This window comes from Cyrtonyx montezumae, unplaced genomic scaffold (assembly GCF_038088225.1).
Source record: "Cyrtonyx montezumae isolate F1298 unplaced genomic scaffold, pur_monq_1.0 scaffold_4, whole genome shotgun sequence".
NCBI classification, from domain to species: domain Eukaryota; kingdom Metazoa; phylum Chordata; class Aves; order Galliformes; family Odontophoridae; genus Cyrtonyx; species Cyrtonyx montezumae.
In genome coordinates, this window is record NW_027072045.1 from 7,384,912 (window position 1) to 7,407,012 (window position 22,101).

At 39.1% G+C, this 22,101-nt stretch overlaps 2 protein-coding genes across 2 annotated transcripts in view; one reads left to right on the plus strand and one right to left on the minus strand.

Moving 5' to 3' along the window:
• Positions 1 to 22,101, plus strand: part of CCDC186 (coiled-coil domain containing 186) — a 134,826-nt gene that overhangs the window by 83,983 nt on the left and 28,742 nt on the right. The gene's annotated exons all lie outside the window — the stretch shown is intronic.
• On the minus strand, positions 2,973 to 21,096 carry TDRD1 (tudor domain containing 1). Its single transcript, XM_065746597.1, has 23 exons — positions 21,066 to 21,096; positions 20,075 to 20,145; positions 19,726 to 19,870; positions 19,229 to 19,334; positions 18,130 to 18,190; positions 16,729 to 16,833; positions 16,193 to 16,375; positions 15,428 to 15,571; positions 14,786 to 14,954; positions 13,941 to 14,117; positions 12,485 to 12,592; positions 11,212 to 11,382; positions 9,638 to 9,886; positions 8,898 to 9,020; positions 8,013 to 8,123; positions 7,660 to 7,830; positions 6,733 to 6,957; positions 6,113 to 6,229; positions 5,773 to 5,883; positions 4,724 to 4,891; positions 4,166 to 4,387; positions 3,977 to 4,023; positions 2,973 to 3,065 (listed from the first exon to the last, which is right to left on the minus strand). The coding sequence occupies exons 1-23, from the start codon at positions 21,094 to 21,096 to the stop codon at positions 2,973 to 2,975; spliced, it is 3,108 nt and encodes a 1,035-aa protein (XP_065602669.1).

Sequence of the window (22,101 nt, forward strand, 5' to 3'; positions counted from 1 at the left end):
GAGCCGCTCCCCGAACAGGGAACGGCAGCCTTCGCAAAAAGCCTCCTTCGTACCCTTCGCAGACAGTTTTAACTCGGGACGCCAGGCACAGCCGTCCGGGAGCTGCCCTGGCACGCTCAGCACCTCTCCCCCAGCGCACCCCACGCAAACAAGAAACCCGAGAGCAGCACAGCAGAGCGTGCTGCTCCACGAACCCGGCGCTTCGGGGCCGTGCCTCTCCTCCCTCCACGCAGCTGGCTGCCCGCGGGGGACCCCCGCAGCTCCACGCCCGCCCCGCGTACCCCCAAACCCGGAGCGGTGCTCACCGGGCTCCGCGCGACCCTCGGCGGCCCCGCGGGGAGGAGGAGGAGGAGGAGGAGGGGTCGGAGCTCTGCCCCTGTCCGTACCGCCCCTCAGGTCGCGGTGGGGCAGAGCCGTGCTCGCAGCCAGCCGCCTTTTAGAGCAGGGAGGAGGAAGGTCTTGAGGGCGTCATCTAGAAAGCAGGGCCTGAGGGGGCATTGAGTCCTTATACTGCACGGTGCGGGCGCACCTGGCGGGTTCGGGGCCGGCCCCTTTCACACTCACCGCTTGCACGCGCTCCGCCCCACGCATCGCGCCCTGCCCGCCCTCAAACGTGCGCGACGAGCTCCGGGATTTGGAGGAAAAAGAGAGAAAAGCCGCACTGCTGCACCGGGTCAGCCTGCAGCCCAAGCAGGGCGGGCAGCCCCGCACACAGCCCGGCTGCAGTACTGCTGCACGCACTGCGAGGGATGCTCTTCCAAATAAGCGTACCTCCAGCACGAGCAAAAAGATTTTGAGAGAGAAGGCACCAGAAGGTGTCTTTCAGTTGCAGACTATCACACACCTTCATCCTGCAACCTACAAGACTTTAAATTGCTTCAGGTATCCACGCAACTTTTACCTGCAGTTACACCACAGTACCAAACCCAAACAATATTAAACCAAATTAAGTATACTACAGCTCCTCCAATGCTGTTCTCATTCATGAAGCTGTTGTGATGCAGTGCTATGTAGTTTTTGTTCAATTTCTGAGCTTCTTGAAGAGGAGTAAGAATGTTATTTTAGCATTTCAGATCATTTTTGTTTGTGAGAGCAGTGAAATTTGTAAATAAAGTTTAGGAGACATGTGAATGTCTAGAATCCAGTCTCCTGCTACACTCTTCATTCAGATATCATCTCACAAGGAAATTCACTTCAAAAGTAGTTTCTGTTGTGGCATTTATAATCATACAGTCTATCATTTAGAGGCGTGAACGCAACGGAAAGCACAGCAATGAGCACAGCAGCAAGGTCCCAGGCTGCAGCAATGAGGGCTTGCTCAGATGCAACAACCACAGGCACAGAAACCAAGGAAAGAAGCTGCTTACCTTCAGAAGACCTCAGCTGTGCTGCAGGGGCATCCAGCAAGACACCCCTACCTCCACTGCCAACCCTTAAATGAGGTCTGGGAAGGGGTGGATCCTGGCCCCACTCCTTCCCATCACTCGGGTACATTGCATGCACCTGAGCTCCCCTGGGTGGGCCCTGCCCTCCCACCAAGTGCCCCCATCACTGCTTCGAGCAGAAGTGCTGAGTCACTGCTGCAAGGTGCTGTGAGATTGAAGTCTTTTCTGTAGATGATGATAATTACAGATTAAAAGAGACAGCAGAGCAGGAAGTTTCCTAAGGAAGGTTTCCACGTTCCTTGTGTGATCTGTCCTTACCGCTGATGCTCTGTAAGATCTCATCTGAAACTGAGTGCAACACATCGCTGAAACATTCAACATCTTGTCTTCTTCTGCTATCTTGAAGGGTTTACTGCCAACTACTTCTGTATGTTATGGCAGATTAGAATAAGCCAAGATTTGTTTATCATCTTTTTCCAGCTTTTAAAAAGTAAATAAAGTGACAGTGTTTGACTACTGCAAAATCTTCTTCCCAGCCTAACGTTAGTAGCTAGGACAGGTGTTGTATGGTGGAAAAATGAGTAACAAATGTAGGAGGACTAAAGTAGCACAGAGTTGTGACCTTTACAGGTATTTATTTGCAAGCAAAACACTTATCCCATGAAGTCAAAAGGACATGAGATAGATACAGGTGTGGTTCAAACTGGGGCACTCTACAGTGACAACAGTCCTAAGTGCCAAAGTCAGACTACAGGCTAGACACTGCAAGATATGATGTAACCAACCCTAACAGACAGATAATGAGGCACATTAACTGCAATGAAACCTTAAGTCACACATTTTGCTATCAAAAGAGAAAAATGTTGAGATTAATTTCTATTTTGATCAGAGCCAGAACTACAAGAGAAGAAAAAAGGTATCCCTGCAGCTTTAATAAGCAAGTATCTACTGTGCACTATGAACAATCATTTGTCATCCCTTATTAAGGGTCAGGAATGACAAGGGATCAGCTACGTTAGAGAAATACCTAATCAAATTCTTAATGGGTTGTCTTGTATCAGAATAGGACTCTTCTATTAGTGTGAAAAACCTGGCAAGGCAGAAGCTGACAAGGCAGCCTTTAACAATGCTGAAAACTAGTTTATAAAGAAAACTGTCAGTATAACTTTAGACAGGCATGGAATATAGTGGATAGTAAGGCTAAAATCTAGCTTTTTAAGTAAAATCAATTGTACCAAAGTTGAAGACAGCTTTATGATTACAATCACTTCAAATTGAAGTTAACAGGATATTCTCAAGATGCAGTGACAATTCCATAAACTTATGTGCACTCAACAGCAAAATGAAAAAATAGCTTACCAACACTGAGGTATCAAAACAAAAGCAGAACAGAAAATTCAGCTCCCAGCTTTGAAATCATTAACATTATACATTCAGTAATTTAACAGCCTCAACACGCAGACATAGTTATTTGAACAGCACAATTTCTAGGAACAACTCTGATTTTTAGTACCACGAATACAACTGCTCTTCCAAGAAAGAACTGCAGTATCCTGGTATACACACAAATGGAGCAGCACTTCAGACTTAGCTTTCCAACAGTTTTTTCATTTCTTTGTATCCATCTGGATTCTCATATTTGTTTAAAAGGAAGAGGAGAACCTGTTCAAGTTTTTTAAGCTGTGGGAGAAACAAAGTATTAGAAATAGCAATAAAACAATGTGTGATTTCACATTAAGGTAGACCCTACAACTACAAACTCAGCCAAAGTCCACATTAATTCAGTGAATATGCAGTTCCTTTCCATAGTGACATCTTTAAAGACCACAGCAGAATTCTGATTTTTACCTTTTAATGATAATTCTGTGATCAGAATAGAAGGAATACTCAAAGTTAAGACTGAGATCAGGGTGCTGAGTTATTTAGCAAGAGGAAAAGCTGTTGAAACTATCAAACAGCTACAAGTTCCAATATTCTTCTGAACGCAAATTCTCATCCCCAGCTCCATGACAGAATGAAACGTGTTCATATCCATCTGTGCTACCTGAAATACACCATCTCCAGTTTCCTTACACATACAGCTGTCAGCCAGAATGCATCCACAGCAAAACACAGCTTTGTTATTGGAAAATGAAAATGTTTTTTTTTTAATAAAAAAATATATTCAGTTGCCACTGCCTACATGCTGCAGTTTATGCAAACGCTGCAGCTACCCTTACACAGCAGACATAAAAGGTAACATCCCTGAGCCCTTATACTCTAGGAGGGAAAACAACAACAACAACCACCCTACAACCTTCCCTCCCCCAAATAAATAGATAAATAAATAAAAATAAAGCCCTTGGATGTGTGGCAAAACAGACTACTGGAATCTGTGTGATCTATATGCTGTCTTCTCAGTTTCAGGGTGTTCCAATTGCTATCACATACAAAAACTGAGAAAAGAACTGGCCTATTTCTTGCTCTTATCTTCAGTTTCAGTTTAGTTGCAGTTAGCTATTGCCTCTACTCTCATATGGTTCCCATGTAGGGTTTCATAAATTCTGGAAACAAAAAATTAATGAGTACTGTTAGGACTGTTTCTTACCTACCTGCATTTTTAACTCTGTGCAGCAGCATCTGGTCTCACTTTGACTGCCTACAAAACAAAAAAACACAAAATAAATGAATGAGTTAGATTAACTAGGGGAGCAGTGTTCATGAGTGAGCTGGTATGTGGAATTTCCTACAGCACTCACAATTCTTCTGATTATGTTTAACTTGAGAAGCCTGTGAAGTACCTCGATGTACAACATCTGAGTTCTCAGCTTTGCAGTATTCAACCAACCCTTCCATTACTAATTTGTCTGCTATATTCACACTACTATTTTCACTTTGCTTCTCCACTTGTACCAATTTAACATCTCCATTAATCCCTTTCACTGTGATTGTGACATATTTCTTCAGTAACATTTCTTTGAACATGCCAAGTACCAATGGAGACCACTCAACTTTCTTTATTCCTAAAAAAAAAAGGAAAGTACAGTCAAATTTGGTATGTTAAGAGTTCCTTTTTAATCACTTCATCTTACAAATAACATCATCACAGTATTTTGGAAATACAGTGTCATGTTTTCAGAAAAAACAGCCAAGATTCTACAGCTGCTTAAGAAATTTTTCTGAAATAGCTTACTGGTTAATACTGCAGTGACTATTTCAATAGATCATATTTATTATTACTAATGAATGAATGAATACCATCACCAGAATATACATCATCATCAGAATATACATCAGAATAGATGTAGATTTTATAATAAATTTCAGTTAAAATAATCAAATTTTTATTTTGTCTTTACCTGCAAGTGAACATATAATTGTCTGAAAAGGAACCTTTAAGTAGGAACCAGTGATTGGCAGCACATTTGAAAGTGGTAAAATTTCTATATTCCCATAGTCCACATATAGTACTTGAACTGTCGACTGAGAAACTTCTAGAACAAGAGCCCTGTACCAGTGCCCATCACCTGAAAGCATTGAAACATGGAGAAACACATGTGAAAAATACATTCATTAACACAGACTGTAGTGTGAGAATAAGGACGTTCAGTTCTAGCATTCCAGGGACTTTCTGAATACTGTGGTATACAGAGAAGGCAAAAAAACCTGACAAGACAAAACAAATAGTATCTGATGTCAGTATTAATACTGATAGAAGTGTTTCTTTCACAATTTTGCCCAGTTCCTACAAATGAGATTTTTACTGCAATACTATTTTGGGTTCTGTATGCACTGATATTGATAACCCCTTCTGTTTTCCAGCAACACTGACTCCTAAAACATGGCCAAGATTTAAAATGACATATACATCTTTTCATTTAATGTTGCAAAATACATGAATTTTTTCCTCCGTTCTCCTGAAGAGCTCTAAACAAGAAAAGCTATCAGTGGACAATGGAAACAACCAGCAAACATTTAAATGCATGCTTATGTTCTGCCTAGCATTTTCTTTAATTCCCCTACCCTGTTTTCTTTTCATAAATTCTTATCTCAACACGCACTTTTTTTTACTAAGTTTAGGCTAATCAGCATTCGTGCAGATCTCCTGCAGCAAGACACATGCAGTCAACATTTAATACTTATTAGTCAACATTATTTTTTTTACCTTTTAAGTACTGAGTTTATGTATCAGCAGAATATGCCCTGTTCCACACGTTTTGCAGTGCACAACATATTTCCTCTTTTCTCTTCTGGACTATCACACTTTATTTGCTCTAAAAATACAACCAAACTTGGCAAACAAGGAAAACTCTAAACACTTATGGGTGGTAGGTTTTTCTCCTTTTTTGAAAGGGAAAAACGTGTTTTACACTTGCTAAGGAAGTGTAAAAACAAAAGATTCCCTCACCTGAAAACTTGGCACAACAGGCTTCACCTTGCTTTGGTCTGAAAGGCTGCTGCTTACAAGACTCACAATAGTCTTGTAGTTCAGTCAACTGCTTAAATAGTTTTTCTTCATCTGCAGAAAAAAAACCATATTTGATGATTAACCACATTTGCAGTTAGTGAAAAGTGTACTTACTCTTTATCTCATCCACCCTCACCTTTGGCTTTTTTTTTTTTTAATCTGTACTTGTCTGCTGTCTAAGCTACGCTTCCACGTAGTTCTGCTCACTGTTAGGCATTCATCTTATGAACTAATTCACAACAATAACTTTCGATATTAGGAAAACAGAACTCTTTCTTACCTTTACAGTGAACTGGTACAGCATAAAACAAGTCTGGGCTGATAACTTCTGTCACACACACAGGCACAGTTTGATCCACTGCCAATTCTACCGACTCCCAGTGACCAAGTGAGGTTTCTATTAGCAAAAGCATGAAAATGCTGCACGAGGCTTTTCTCTAAGCATGTACCTGTTATAATCATCTGTTAAATATCCTTCTGAGTTTTACATATACTTCAAGAAGAGAAATATAAAACAACATAATTCTTCCTTAATTTGTTGTTTGTTAGCTATTAGTGTAACTAAAAAAACACTTAAAAATAAGATAGTGGAAAGTAAACATGGAATAAGTTACAGCTGTACAGCAGACTTGCAACTCTCCACTGTCAAACATTCACATAACATTCTTTTGAGACAAATCCAATGATTTTTTTACTTCCCTTTTTATATCTGTAATGCCACTCCCACAGGGCACTTCTGTTTAGTTGTAAAAACATTGTGACATATTCAAAATTAAACATATTTACTCTTGATATCATCTATAATTAAACAACAGGAAGATGGTTTAAAGCTGGAACACAGAAAATTCTCTTAAATCTAAAAGATAACATTCATTTAGTTACCGTTTTTGTCAGACTTATTTGGAAAATTATTATTATCTTGCAGATCTTCCTTCGCAGCCAATCTCTCAGAAACAAGCATCTCATTGATCACTTTTGGGTAACCCATGGAAATGTCAATAAGCTCTACACCTGCCCCATCTCTGGAAAAGGAAATGATTCTGGCTTGAAGCTTCATCCCTGCAGTGCACTTATGAAATCTCGCTGTAGCTTCTGGGTTCCATTTGCTGTCAGTAGGCTTTATACCTAGGAAGTAGGAGATGTGTTCAAAATACCTCCATTAACTGACTTTATCCAACACAAATCACTTCTAAAAAATACCAAGGCCATTTTCACTACCTCAGGGATACACATTGTACTTCATACTTGTTAACTACTTCCCCCTCCTTTGGGCAGGACTTCCAAGTTTTGTTTACTACATTTAATGGTAGGAAGATGCAAGGGTTAGGGGTAAGACAGGGAACATCAGTACAGTGCCAAGTTATGCAGAAATCATAAGAAACACCCCCACAGGGTACTGAAATGTCAGACTGCTATATTAGAACACATAAGCTCCTTTGACCTGGGGAAAAAAATACAGAGGAATAACTAAGTTTCACAAAAGCACATTTACTCCTACAGTAAGCAGCAACTAAAAGCTAGCAAACGCTACAGATGAACCAAAACAAGTTCTCTTTGAACAGAAAAATCAGTAAGTGACCCCCAGGCAGATCTCTCTGCAACACTGACAGGAGCTCAACAAGGAACATTTGCCTGTTAAATACCAGCACACTGCAAGGCTAAACCAGTGGCTTCCAGAATTCTTGAGTCTGGAAGCAATACAGACACTACTATGAAACATCGTTCTGTGAAGCATACCATATCATCGCCTCCTTCCCTACAAGCAACAAGTTTCTAGTTCCTAAGTACAACAGTGCTTTTAAGGAGAGAATTCATAAGAAGATCCACCTGAAAGCCAGCATTTAACTCCTTGAAATGGCAGCTGCAAGAAGGAGGATGGTATCTGCCGTATCTTATCCAGTGGTACCTCTTCAACATTTCCATAGTCCACAAAGTGAACTGTAACATTTCTATCTGAAGTAACCGTTTTCACCAAAGCACGGTACCAGTTACCATCATCTGATTTAAAGAAATAAAGAAATAAATAAAAAAAATCACATTTAGTACTAAAACTAGTCTTTGCTATCCTCTACCAGCATAAAATATTGGCTACTTTTTGTGTGTGTGTGTGTTTTTGTTGTTTTGTTTTGCTTGTTTCATGTTCTCCCTGAAGAACTGAAATATTTTAGTCTGTTACTTACCAGAGAACAAAGCACAGCAAGGTTCTCCTTTCTCCAGCTTAAAAGCATTTGGAGGAGTTTTCTGGCAGTACTCAAACAATGATTTATTAAGTGAGTTTAGAGCATGTAAATCTGTAAGAGAGCAAGAATTAAAGACAAAGTCACTGAAATAAGCAGAGGACTGAACCTTTACCAATACCTTTAAATTTAAGTGGTACAGCAAAAGAGCTGATGGAAGTTTTCATTGAAATTTCACACTTGAAATACTGCTGACATTGAACTAAGTAAGAAGGCAGAGTTGCTTAGAAGTGAGAAATCTGACCTTTATTAACAAATTAAAATTCACTATGGTGCAAAGCAACCTGTAATCCTTCCTTCCAATCTAATTAGCCTGCACTGTTTCTTGATTTGAAAACACTTAGATTTCACTTACAGATACTGTATTATATTGTCTTTTTCTCTCTAGGTTAAGAAGCCAGTAGCTACCAGAAGTCCCCACGTATGTATGTAAATAGATAAGTGAAATTTTCTGAGCTTATCCAAGATTAAGTCTCAGACAGTTTCATTTACTCTTCTTCATATTCTTTCACCTCTTCTGAATCTTTAATTTCTTAGAACAGGACACAGTATTAGAAGAGTTTCATTTAACACGGTGTGTGGTCAGGAAACATCTCTCACTTGCTATCTAGATTAAATTTTATTCAACTACTTTGCTTCAGCATTTTCAGATTTCCGTCCCAAGAGTCACTACATACCATAGTCCAATTTCTTCATCATTAACTCGTACTTTTCCTGTTACACACACAAACCCAGAAATAAGACTTGGTGCTATAAATTCATTTGAAACAATGATAAATCAGAAAGCAAAAGAAAATATGCTGAAAAACAGAAGCTGAAGAAACTTACCATTACTATTTGCAATCTGACAGTAGAATTCTCCAGGACTGTACAGTGTACACACTACCACATCTACTGCATGGTTAAGAGATAATTTATTCCACCTGTAATTTCTTTCGTTTCCTCTGTCCTCTAGAGAAGAAAGAAGGAAGTAGAGAAATTACTCCCACCCCTCTTTTTCTGTCTGGGGGGGAGGAGGGCAGAGGGGGTAAGGGTGGAAGAAGAGGATTAAAAGTCCACATAGTATATTCATTCTTTGTGTACCATCACTTCTCATTAGAAATAATCCAACTACATGCATCTACACATTGATAATACCAATAAGATAGAACACACAGTTTTACCAGAGACAGAATGGAAAATAACATCCTAGCATGCATCATATAAGAGATAGGAACCGTCCCAAGAACACAGAGGTCTGACACGTGGGTTATAAAACTCTCAAATTAAACCTTAAATTAGTAAAATGCAAAAAAGGTAGTTTAGGCAACAAATCCCTTTAAGTCTTGAAATTAAACAGGTTACTGCAGTTGAACAGTTTTTGAATAAATGATTTCAGGTGCAAAATGTAGACAACAAAGATAAGCTTAAGGACTGTAGAAAGAGGCAGGTACTAACTAGTCATATCCTACTTCAACAAGACACGTTAAGACTTCCAACCAGAGGAAATTCTTGTCTGCTCTTCTAGAAGGTGACTTCACCACAGGAGGTTAAACACTACCACTTCATCAGGATGTGCTTGTACTCACGATCTGCTTGCTTAACATCGCACGTTTCAGTTGCCTGCAAGGCCATTCCTGATGCTCCAGCTGCACAGCCTTTTCCTATGAGATATCTCGATATATTTATTTCCGGAATAACTGATGCATCTATGAGCTCCACCACAGATTTACAACTCTCTTTATCCACGACTTTCACTGTCAACACTTTGTCTTTTACTAATTTTTTCATAAGAGAAATAGCCTCTGAGGTCCAGGCTCTCAACGGTGGCTTGATACCTAAATGAGATCAAATAGTACGGAAAGATTCTGAGACAGTTCAGATCTCAACAGTATGTGGACAAATACAGTAACACTCTTTGGAGTAATAGATTAAGCAGCAGATATACCAAGGAACTCTCTCACTCCTCAGGCATATAACAAAATTACAAAAGCAGTCATTCAGATTCTAAATTTCCTGTATTTTGATTTAATAAAAATCTGCCAAGATAGTCTGTAACTAGTAATCTACCACACAGTGTGAATTCAGATTTAATACTTAGTGTGAAGGGCTATGAACCATCAGCTTCTGAGTGTCAAGAATATAGCTATAGTTGGTAGCATTGTTCCAGACGTATGCTCAAAACTTTCAATCAGAGTATCTGCTACTGTTGCTTCTTCCTAAAACTTCATACTGCTAAGTTCATTTAAAAAAATGCAAGTTATAACCAGAACTTTCTAGTAATGGGTCAAGAAAAGTCAGCTGCCTTCCAAGAAGATATCTGACACAGCAGTAACCTCTGCCTCCATCAGACTCATCCATCTGCCTTCTAGCATCCCTGATTAAAGGAACTTTCTCAGTTCTAGAATATATGTTAGCAGCTACAGGCATCATCATTTGTCTCAGAAAGGTCACATTTCTTTAGGTCACACTTGATATTCAATGGTTCCCTCTCTGAATATGAGGGAATGACTGTTTCACGTTTTCCAATCAAGCAATACTTCTCTGAACTTTAGCAAATAAAACCTGAAACAAAAGATGAAATATCAAGTATTTCAAAAGAAGTACAGAGATCAAATATTCTAAGGCAAGGATACTGAAGCAAAGGGATGGACTATCTTGCACAGTAACAGCAAAAAAACATTTCCAACAGCAAGTTAAACAAAAACAACAGGTAATGACTCTGGCTTCAGGCAGGAGGATGAACTAGGAACTGTCAAAACTGTCAAAGTTCCTTCCAACCTCACAGATTTCACAAGGCTATGAGATGAGCACACCAGTAGGTTCAGTAAGTTGGTTCCAGGGGAACTGATTCCAGTTCCACAGCAGATTTAAGAATTCCACAAAACCAGCCAGCAGGCATCAGATTTTTGCTTACAACAAAGGTACATGCAAAACCTAAGAACAAATATCTTAATAGAATGCAGTTTTTTGAGTATTCACATCACTAAGTACAGTAGGAAAGATTTGCCACATATTGTAAATATGCTACAACAGTTATTTAAGAATTCTGAAAATAAAGCCTACTGGAATCTCTACTCTTCAATCCATGATAATACAACACGTGGTGAATGGACAATCCCACTTATTTTCCCTTTAACCAAAAAGAAGTAATTTTTCACACCTGCCAAGGTACACCGTATGGCTTGAGCTGGCAAGTCCATCAGTTTTGGAATCATAGGACGAAGCCTCGTTGGCTGCAGAACTTCACAGTTACCATAATCTATATAACCCACCAGAACGTTACTTTCAGAAGTATAAGCTATGACAGCAGCACGATACCAGATGTTGTCTTCTAGAAAGGAAGATATACACATTAATTACATTTGATTTTGTAAAGAGCTTTTGTAAAGAACGTGATTTTGGGGGGCATATTGACATATCAACATAAGAGTTGAAACGGCAGTACTACAGCCCACAAAAACCTTGACAAAACCTTATGGAAGGCATCTACCACCACCACTCCTCACATCAGTTAAGTGTTGCAAACTCTTCTTTCCATAAATAATCCTCCACCCACAAATGTATGTGGCAAGAAAAAATTAAGTATTACGCCCACATAACACACTTGAATTCAATATATTTAAAAAATATATTTATAGTTAATAGTATATATTTAAAAATATATATATAGTTAAAAAACCAACAGGATCTCATCTGACTCAAATTACATGTCTAATACAATTTAAGTATTCTAATTCAATTAAAAGATTTCAGATAGAAATACAAGCTTACTCTCAGATTTATCACAGCAACTAATGCACTTAAAGCTTTTTTTTCCTAGCTAAGGACCTACAGCTAATACTTAAAACACCAAAACAGTTTATTGACAGTAATGCCTTTTTTTTTCCCCTGCACATTCAGAAAAAAAGTTCTTTCAGCTTATCTGTTTGGCTCCACAGCAAGTTTACTCAAAGCAGAAAAAACACATAAGAGGAAAGAAATGAAGAAGGATGTTCATAGATCAACAGGTTTTAGCAGCAACCACTTCTGACTAGAAAAAAAAAGAGGCAGAAGAGCAGCAATATGTTGGTTTCAGGCTTTTTTTTTTTTTACATTTTCTTTGCTAATAAATGGATGACCAGAAGAATCATCATTATTCTACCACACTTAAGCAAGCAGGACTCCATATTCTTACAATAAAAGTTATTTATTTTGTATAGAAATATCAATTCCTATCACAAAATGTTAGCAATTCCTAGTCTATGCTTATTTTCAGTCAGAGGAAATGGGACTTACCAACATAAAACCCATTCCTTTGTTATGTCTTAGAAAGCTCCTTCACACAAAAAGGAATCGAGTGCTCTATGGTTGCTTAATAAAGGTTCAGTTTTACGGTCATTTTTTTTAGATTTGTATTTCATAGATGTCTCCTTTATATAGATGTTCACCTTTACCTGTGAACTGGGCACAGCACACCTCTCCAGAAACTGGTCGGAAGTCTGGATTACTGGGAATTTTGTTGCAGTGTTCACAAAGACGCACCTGAAGCTCAGCAAGATGACCTGATGTTAAAATATACAGGTTTTAAGGAAACACACAGATCTGAAGTTCAAAACCTGAAAGAACTTTCTGCAACATAAGAAGCATTTCACATAACGTTAGAAGTAATATTGAAATAGTGGTAAAACTAAGACCCTTTAACCTCTATCACTAAAGAGTGTCCTTGCATAAGTGTGAGAAGCTGCTGTGGTCTACAGACAGAAAAACCAGTCACACTCCTTTAATACCATAACATAACTGAAACATGACTAATGAACCATGCTAGAAACACAAACAGAAGATTGCTCTTTGAAACAGAGATACCGGACTAGCACAACTTCCTGCCAAAACAACTGTGTGCAGTCTCTTAGAACTCAAATGGAGGATGAGTATGTACAAAGAAGAGAAGTTCACTGAGTATTACTGAGTACACCAGACACCCAGCTGAAAATAACTGTATGCCCAGACAGTGCTAGAAGAGCACATTCCACAAACTCACTCTGCTGTTTTTCTCCCCAAGACATCTGTTTACTGGCACTGTGTATGTCTCTTGTCTAGCATTCTGACCCACTGTAACTGCTCTTATATTCTAACCCAGCAGAAGACAACAACCCAGCCTTCTCTCTTCTCAAACTCAGATATTCTTCCCATACTATGCCACAAAGAACCTAAGTCTACATACCCAGCCTATAAGGAAACTCTCAGTGATAAAGACATTAGATGCCTGTAGCAAGGTCTGCTGTAATAAAACAAAGGGAAATGGTTTCAAGCTTAACGAGGGTAGACTTAGGTCAGATATAAGGAAAATAACTTTTACAGTGTGGGTGATGAAGCACTGGAACAGGCTGCCCAGAGATGTGGTGGATACCCCATCCCTGGAGACCTCCAAGGTGAGGCTGGACTGGACCCCGGGCATCCTGATCTAGCTGTGGTGTCCCTGCTCATTGCAGGGGAGCTGGATTATGTGGCCTTCAGAGGTCCCTTCCAACTCTAAAGGATACTATGATTCTAGCAACGAACAGAATAATTAGATAGTGACACACATTTCTGGAATGCCTTAGAAAACATCTAACAAAATATATTTATAATATAAACATACAAACTGACTCGAGAAGAGTGCTAAAACCCATGCCACATCATTCTTCTACTCAGACTGCCCACAAACCATCACCTTACAAGTTACCAAGTAGCATTAACAGATTATGTCACCAAAAAGATCCTCTACAGCACTGAGGCTTTTAAATGAGGCACAGCATAATGCCACACTGAATCTCCATTGTAAGATCAATAGCAACGTCTCCCTGTAGATACTCATTATTGAAGAATAAGGTGCTGCAATAGCTCACAGCTCATTTTCATTAAGTCACTTACGGCCAATGTGTATCTGCTGACAGAAAAAATCTTCTGGATTTTGAACATGGGAAACCACAACAGAAAACGTGTCTCCAATACACACAGAGACACACTCTGCAGTTAAATTCCCACAGCAACGCAGTTGTTTTTCTTCATCTATTTTTTCTTTACTTTCCTTAGAATCTCTTTCTGACGCTGTACATAAAAAGTAGAAAAGAAAGGAAGTGGTACTGAGCAAAAGCTAGATGACTTTGAAAAGTGCAACTTCATCAGGCAGGATTCAGAGATGCTTTTAAAAATTACACTAAATTAAGCTACAAAATTAAATATGCTGAACATTCTTTTTTCCCAGACCTTTTGAACTTGAAGGTTCCTGCTATTTTAGCCATTAAATTAATGGACACAATTATCACACAACAAACATTTTATACTATTAAAAAGCATCTGTGCTACCATCACCAGATGCGGTTTCCTAAACCACATCCACTGGTGCACCTTCTCTGGGATACTGGTTTAGTAAACACGTACAAAACATAACAAGAACTAGTAAAATCTTTAGGGTGGAACTAGAAACTAATAATGTCATTTCTAAAGGGTTAAAAATGTAGGGGATAAATGAAAAGAAAAAACACAGTACTGTATCTGCATGCATCTATTAAAACAATAATAAAAATAAACAAGACACTTCCATAAAGAAAGTTATCGAAGGTAGAGAGGGACAGAAGCAAAAGACAAAACTACCTTCTAAAAGTCTTGGAAAAAGAGTGTGGAGAAAGCAAACATGAAAACTTACTGGCTCTGCTCCGTACCTATCCCCCAACCTTTTCCCTCCCTTCCTTACCCATGCCAAATATACTTACAACATTTTGAAAGAACAAAATTTACAGCAAAACTCGACATCATTCCCTCTTGCAGTACATCAACAACAGTTACTGAACAGGACTTTCCCACCAGTTGGGAAGACAAGATGGCAGTGTCTTCGCTGCATCCTTGTTGATCAGGATCGTAACTGGCAAAGGAACACTTAATTGCCTAGAAAGAATTACCATCAGAACACAAGAAATAGAGGATTGTCTGCCTTTTAAGAAAAGTGAGTCGATTTTTGAGGGCCTTAATTATTATTAAGGTCTTCAAAAAAACAAATACCTGAACAGTCCTGCAATTCAGACCAATACGGCTTACCTACACTAAGTGATTTTTCACCACTACATTAGACCATACTGAAATACTTCAACAGGATGCTTCCTCTGCTTCCTCCAGCACAAAAGGGAAACATAAAACCAATTATTTTACCACCTAAGATAACAAGAATTTCAAGAAAATAATCAGGTCTTGCTCACTCCTACAGAACATTCCAGAATGTGAACTTCTAGTTTAGGAAAGCAATTTTGATGCATCACTTTCACTGAACACTAAATACTGTGATAATGGCAGTAGATAAGAGTTGTATCTATTTCAGAGCTATTCATTTAAAATACACCTACTGTTATGAAAATAGAACTCACACATGGAGGAAACAGTTCAATGTCTTTGTGTAGAGCTTTAATCCAGGAGAGTGGAATATTTCCTTCCTTTCCACAATCTATATAGAACACTTGTGCTTTCTTTTGAAATACATCCACATCTTTAACCAATGCTCTTCTCCAGGTCTGTATCCAAGAAATAATATTCTTAGCAAGAGCACACCATAATAAGCATCTACATTTACAGTTTTCCTCACTAAAACACATACTTCCAACTTCTAGTATAATAGGTTTGTTTTTAAACAAAGGCAACTGAGAATTTTGAAGTAAATCAAACTCACTTCAGAGCTGACTTGTTAACATAGTTATAATCCTATCAATATTGGCTTTCCTACAACAAAACAAGGATCTGTGAACAATGAAAAAGTGGGATTAAATAAACAAACAAAAAGAATGGAACTGGAAGTGGAAACTAGGGGAGACTACAGAAAAGCAAACAGAAAAGTCAGGTAAGAAATGGGGAATAACTTTAAGTAGTCACACTCCAAAGTAACAAAAGCAATTCAGATTTGCTACTATTAACTACACCCTTCAATAAAGAGAAGGACAAACTGTTCCTACCAGGTTTGAGTACCGATAAACACTTTGAAACACTTTGAAGTAAATAAAATCAGTACTGAGTTCTGGATTTTATAAAGTTAGTTTTAAATGAATCTCGAAAACTAGAAACCTCAACTGGTAGAGGCAAAAAGCAAAACAAGCAAAAACATGATGAACTCAACATAAAACTTCAGATTCAGCTGTTACCTGATCCAGAGAATTCCTTGCTGCACAGATTTCCCCTCTGATGGCAACATACTGCTCTTGAATATCTGTGTTAGCATAACAGTCTTGCAGTTTTACAGAAAGATTGCTCATCTGCTCTAAAACTTCTGGAGAATTCATCTGTATATAAAATTCGCTTGGACTCTTGAATTCTGTTACTGTACCCTGAGAAGAAAAGCCACAGTAGTTAAGATTATGCAGTAACAACCTACAGTCAGTACCAGTGCCAGCATGCTTTCTAGTAAGAGCATTTCACCCTATACCTGACACCGTTCTTTTGTTTTGAATCCAGCAGTGGTATCTGCAGAAAACAAAGACCATCATGTTCACTGTCACAGAAACAAATCTTTCTCTATTATCCCCCATCTCCTCATCTCGTGTTTACTCATCTTTATAAATAAAAAAAACGTATAGGCAAGCAAAACAAGACAGAGGTGAAGTAAACACAGCTATACATGGTTAACTGAGCCTCAAATGCAACCTAAAAAACAACTTGCATCATTCCTAAACTAAAGTACCTGTACTTCCATAGCTTTTTTGAGTCCTAGAGTCTGGAGATCTGAAAGCATTATCTTCTTGACATGCTCTTCTGTCTTGACAGAATCCACGGTCGTTAAATTATCCTAATTAAAACAAGTTATGTTTAGACTGTAGTTGTGTATCTGCTTATATTAACACACGCAAAAACAACACTGTATCATCACAAGCAGTATCTCCCAAGTGCTTCTGTTGAGTTCCAATGATCACATCTTAAAGATTTTGCATTACTTCTGAAAATAACAGATCAAACACATTTGGAGATGACTGAACAGACTGAAGAAACAAGCACCAAAGTCAGTCAGTCCTAGAGCACAGCAGCTGCTATGGGTTGGCCTGTTCCTTTCACACCTGCTTTTACAGTACCAACTCAGCCATACTTTCTGCTATGACGCTTTCTCAAGAGGAACTGAATTTCACTTGCTTCCTTGTAGTTTTAACACCAGAGCAGATTACAACTACTGCTTTAACAATATGCATCTTTTTTTTCCCTTTTCGAAGTAACATTATGCATCTCATTTGCCTAATACATACTATCCACGTATGTATCACCCTAAAAACACTTAAGCAATCTCATATGCATTCTGAAGGAATACCTCATATTTGAAACAACATACTTCAAACAACATATGATGACGAAATACTGTTGCAAACACCAAATTAATTATTTTCAAAGATATTTCAGAAAATTTCCCATAAAAGCAAATTACACAGTACAATATTAGACAATCTGTTAATGTGAGCTCTCTCAGTTCACAAGAACTTCCTAAGATGAATCAGGAAATAGGAATTCTTCATTATTTCAAAGTAAGTTTTTAGAAATTGTTACAGCCTCTTGGTTTAGGTCCCTTGCTATCAGTTGATCAGTTTTACCCAAAGTCACAAGCACACACACAACAGAAAGCTAACCAAACTAATAGGAATCTCATGACAAAAGTGAAATCATCTTTCTAAATCACTTCAAGAAGTTAAATAGATGAATTAAGTCCTTCTAAGAAGTGTAGTTTTCTTGTACTGTGGCAACACAGATCTATTTGGAGGTATGCACATTTATCTGCTTTTATAAATATCATCCCAAGAAACCAAGAACACAGCAAAACTATTTCCAGCAGAACTGTTCTGTCTACAAGAAGCAACATTTGGTTAAAGGGAGGATCAGAATGCTGCAAAGAACTGCATCATGTTTAATTCCTGCTACAGCAAGGAAGCAAGATTTGCATCTGTCAATCTAAAATGCTACATTAAGTTACAAGGCACTCAGTATTCGCTCTAGGCAGAAGAAAAAAAAAACAGACGACTTCTCCTGTACAGAAGAAATTATATATACTATAACTAGCTTACACTAAGTCAATTCAAGACATAATAAAAATCATATTCTATACCTTAATGTAAAATTCAGTCTCGGTTTTAGCAGGTAACTCGCCTCCACTGTTATTACTGATACTGTAATCAGAAAAAATGTTAATTTTGAAGAACCAGACAAGTAACATCCTTAATATATGCTTGCAAATAAAACAGGAAAGCTGTGTTCATAACACAAGATGTATGTCAAACCTTCCTTATTTGAATTGATACCATCAACAAAAACTATTTAATTTTGTTTAAATAGGAGAAGAAATCTCAGTGTTGTAGCACATTAATACTGTAATCCTGAATGTCAAAAACTGTAAAAGAAAAAAAGTGTTGGTGTTTCAGCTGATCAGTTAGGTAGAATTCAGATGACACACCAGACTGCCTCCTCCTGCAGTCCCAGTTCATACAGTGCAGGAAGATTTTTGGGAAATAACACACATCCCTTGTATACTTTGACGATGGATATCTGACTGCAGATTCAGTGATCAATTGCCATCATCAATCCTTGATTAAGACTGTCAGCTTAAACACTCACATGACTCCCCTAAACTTTTCCAAATCCAGCTAATTTGTACAGTGCCATAACCTAATGGAGCTTACTTTAGATGAAACAGATTATATTGATCTCTTGAGTATCCCAATTGGCAAGTTGAAGAGATAATGAGCTGACAGAGAATGGTCCGGCTGGGATAATCACAACTGGGCTAATCAGTTTTATCACAAATAAAACACCCACTAGGTTCACTGAAGCTATAGTTAGATGTAAAGTGTGCCTCTACAGAACCTGAGAAATACAATCCATTTAATTGTGCCACTGTTGAAAAGTACTGTCTCATTTGTCCTCTCTTTCCTACATCATCAACAGTGATGACAGACAGGCAATAAGCTGCTATTCTTACTGCAAGCTCATATAATTCCTACACTTATACAAAGCAAGACATTTCAGTTTACTTAATTCACAATTAAGAACTCACTCTTTCAAATCATCCTGAGATAATACGATACTAGACTTAAAATAAGCAACATATTTTTCCTGCAATAGCACAACTTAATTTACCATGCAAGGGCACTAGGAGTGTGACTTTGTCATTCTGTAAAAATTATTAAGCAGAGTTTAAAGAAACTTACTTCTGTTCAACTGACTTACACACAGTGCTATGTGCTGGCCAGTCTCTCTTCTGACAATCCACAGAGCAATACTGTATTTGCTTACATTGTGAACATCTGAGGGATCCTAAAAGTAAAGGAAAATTAAGTCAGAGAGAAACATCTACACAGGAAAAGATAACAGTTGCTTACATACAAACTCCACACAGTGTAGTAAGTGCTTTATGAGCTTTATGGTGTAAGCAGATGCAAATAGCTGTTTTTAATTCTTCTGTAACAAACATTGCAGCCCATAGTCCCGACTTCCTTCTGTACTTAAGGAGAAAAAAAAGCACATTTTTGAATAAGAAAGAGATGCTGTCTTCAGTTTTATCAGTTCCATAACCCTAATTATGTTCCAAATTATCACTACACTTGCACCTTTCAAAAAATACACCTCCATTCCTGAATAACTCTTCTGATCCAATTCCACAGGCAAATACACTATACATCATAGAGTAGAGAACAGCAGAGCTTACCAAACAGACCACAGTGATGGCAAGTTCTCATCTGAGGAGGTGGTGTCAGCGTACTAAAGAGACTCTTATCATAGCCAATATCAAAAGCACTCTTAAAAGAATACTTCAACTTCTCCGGCTTCTCAACTGAATGGGAATGAGATACCTGTAAAAAATAAAATCTCAGTTGCTTTTTACCAAAAAAAGCAGCCTATTTGGGTATAAGTAGCCTAATGTATCAAAATTTGGCAATATAACAAGATTCCAAAGTTCTAATACAAGATGATCACTTCTACCGATCAATTACACTGTTTATGCTACCTAGAAATGCTCAGAATACTTAAAGCAATCATAAAGAGCAATAACTCACCATTTCTCCTTTATCCATTGCAGCCATCGATGGCAACTTTCTTCTAGTGGCTGGGCTTTCCATGGAACTTTCTAGGAACAGAAGCATTTGCAACGTGATCTAATAACATAAATGCATGCCTGTGTTATGGAGTATTTACAGGAAAACAAAACTGTTCTCTATTCTTACTATTCTGCTAGTGCATTTGAGCAAACAGAGATACCACAGAAACATTTCTCATTCTAATACCATTTTTCTTGTTACCATACTGATACCACTCTTACTCAAATATCACTATCAGTGGTATTATTAGAGCACCAGTTTCACAGCTAATTCTCCACCAAGCCAACATAAAGCTTACTTGACCCCCTTTCCACTCGGAAGCAAATCAGTTACTCTTACCTAAGGGGAAACCATATATAACAAATCCTCCAGGTGGCTGCTTACCAAGCTAGCTCAGACCTCCCAAAATTAATTTTTCTCTGCCACTTGGAATAACTGAGGGCATTGATCAGAGAGTGGTAAAGGCAAAAAAACCCTGAAAAACCTCCAGCTCCACTGTGTGTTAAGCAGACCTCTGAGAACTCAAAATATTCTAGTTTTTGGGGTTTGTTTTTTTCCCAGTCATCTAAAGCAACCCTGGTGCCCCAAGTCTACAACAATTCACGGAACTGTAGTACTCTGCGATGAGTCCAACCTCTCTTGCTAAAGCAGGACCCCTACAGATGGTCACACAGGAAGGCACTCAGACAGGTCTCAAGCATCACCAGAGAATGAGACCCCACAACATCCCTGGGCAGCTTGTTCCAGAGCTCTGACACTCCTACAGTAACAGAGGAGTCAGTTGTATTTACAGGTCACATTCATAGTGGTAACCTGTGTGATGACCAAGCCTATACACAACTTCAGAAGAAGAAAATTAAAATTCACATGGAGCAACTCTATTTTTATCGCAGTTGCCCATTGCTGGGCTGCAGCATAAGGTAACAAAGATGACCCAACACCTCAATACCTGCATCCTTTGTGTGCAGCACCTCGGCCATGCCAGCAACCGCCCCCTCCACGCAGCAGCTGCAGGAGCACAGATTTTAACACACAAACAAACAAACCCAGGCACGGATGAACGTCACATTCCAAAGTTACGAATGAATATCCCTTTGAAAAGGGCAACCTGAGGGCTAAGCCCGTGGAACTGGAGCTTACTCCAGCCAACGGCAAACACAAAGGCCCTGAGAGGACACAAAGCACCACCACCACCTTCGAGACCGACACACACCACACCTTCCCATTCAGCCCGACCCGTGTCCCGCCCCTCCCCCGGAAGGAAGGGCACTCGTGGGGCGGGACACGCGCTGCCACGCCGGGTTGGAGCCGACGGAGGGGTGGTCCCGTTGCCGGGTGGGTATTGTAGGAAAGCACGAGCAGCCTGTGCAGTCTTTGGGATTGACGCTAGTTGGCGTTATAAGGTATTGTCGGGATGCGAGGAAGGGAGGATCGAGCGTCGTGCTGGGAACAGAACTCCATCAGCACGTGGGCTGATCTTAAATGCTACCTGGCCACGTGGGACTTCCTGTGCCATAACTGTGACCAGAAAGGGTGGGAAATGAAAGCACTAAGCATTATTTCTAAATGGAGAGACATCAGGCCTGGCTTTCTGCAGTGGGAAAAGGTCAGTGGGAAGGAGTGTTGAGGTCACTGGGGGATGCTGTCAGTGGAGACTGGTTGGGTGCTGCAGGAAGTCAATGCAGCTTGCCTACAACTTCTTGTCAGGGCCTGTGTGAAGGTTTTGTAATATGGTACCAGGTGTAATTAGCTCTAATTTATAGTATCTAAGTGCTTTGGAACTAGCTGGGGCACTGCCGTGCTGCATGCTGAACAAAGGACAGCCTGAACAACGTGTAATGACAATAGCTTTTTCCTGCTACAACTTAGAGCAGTTGTGTGATTACAGTCGTGCTCAGGAGTGAATGATGCTTCTGTGTATGTAAGTCAGACATGCCAGGAGGGGCCAGGTTGCTGCACCAGCACTGTGCCCACCTCCTGGTGTA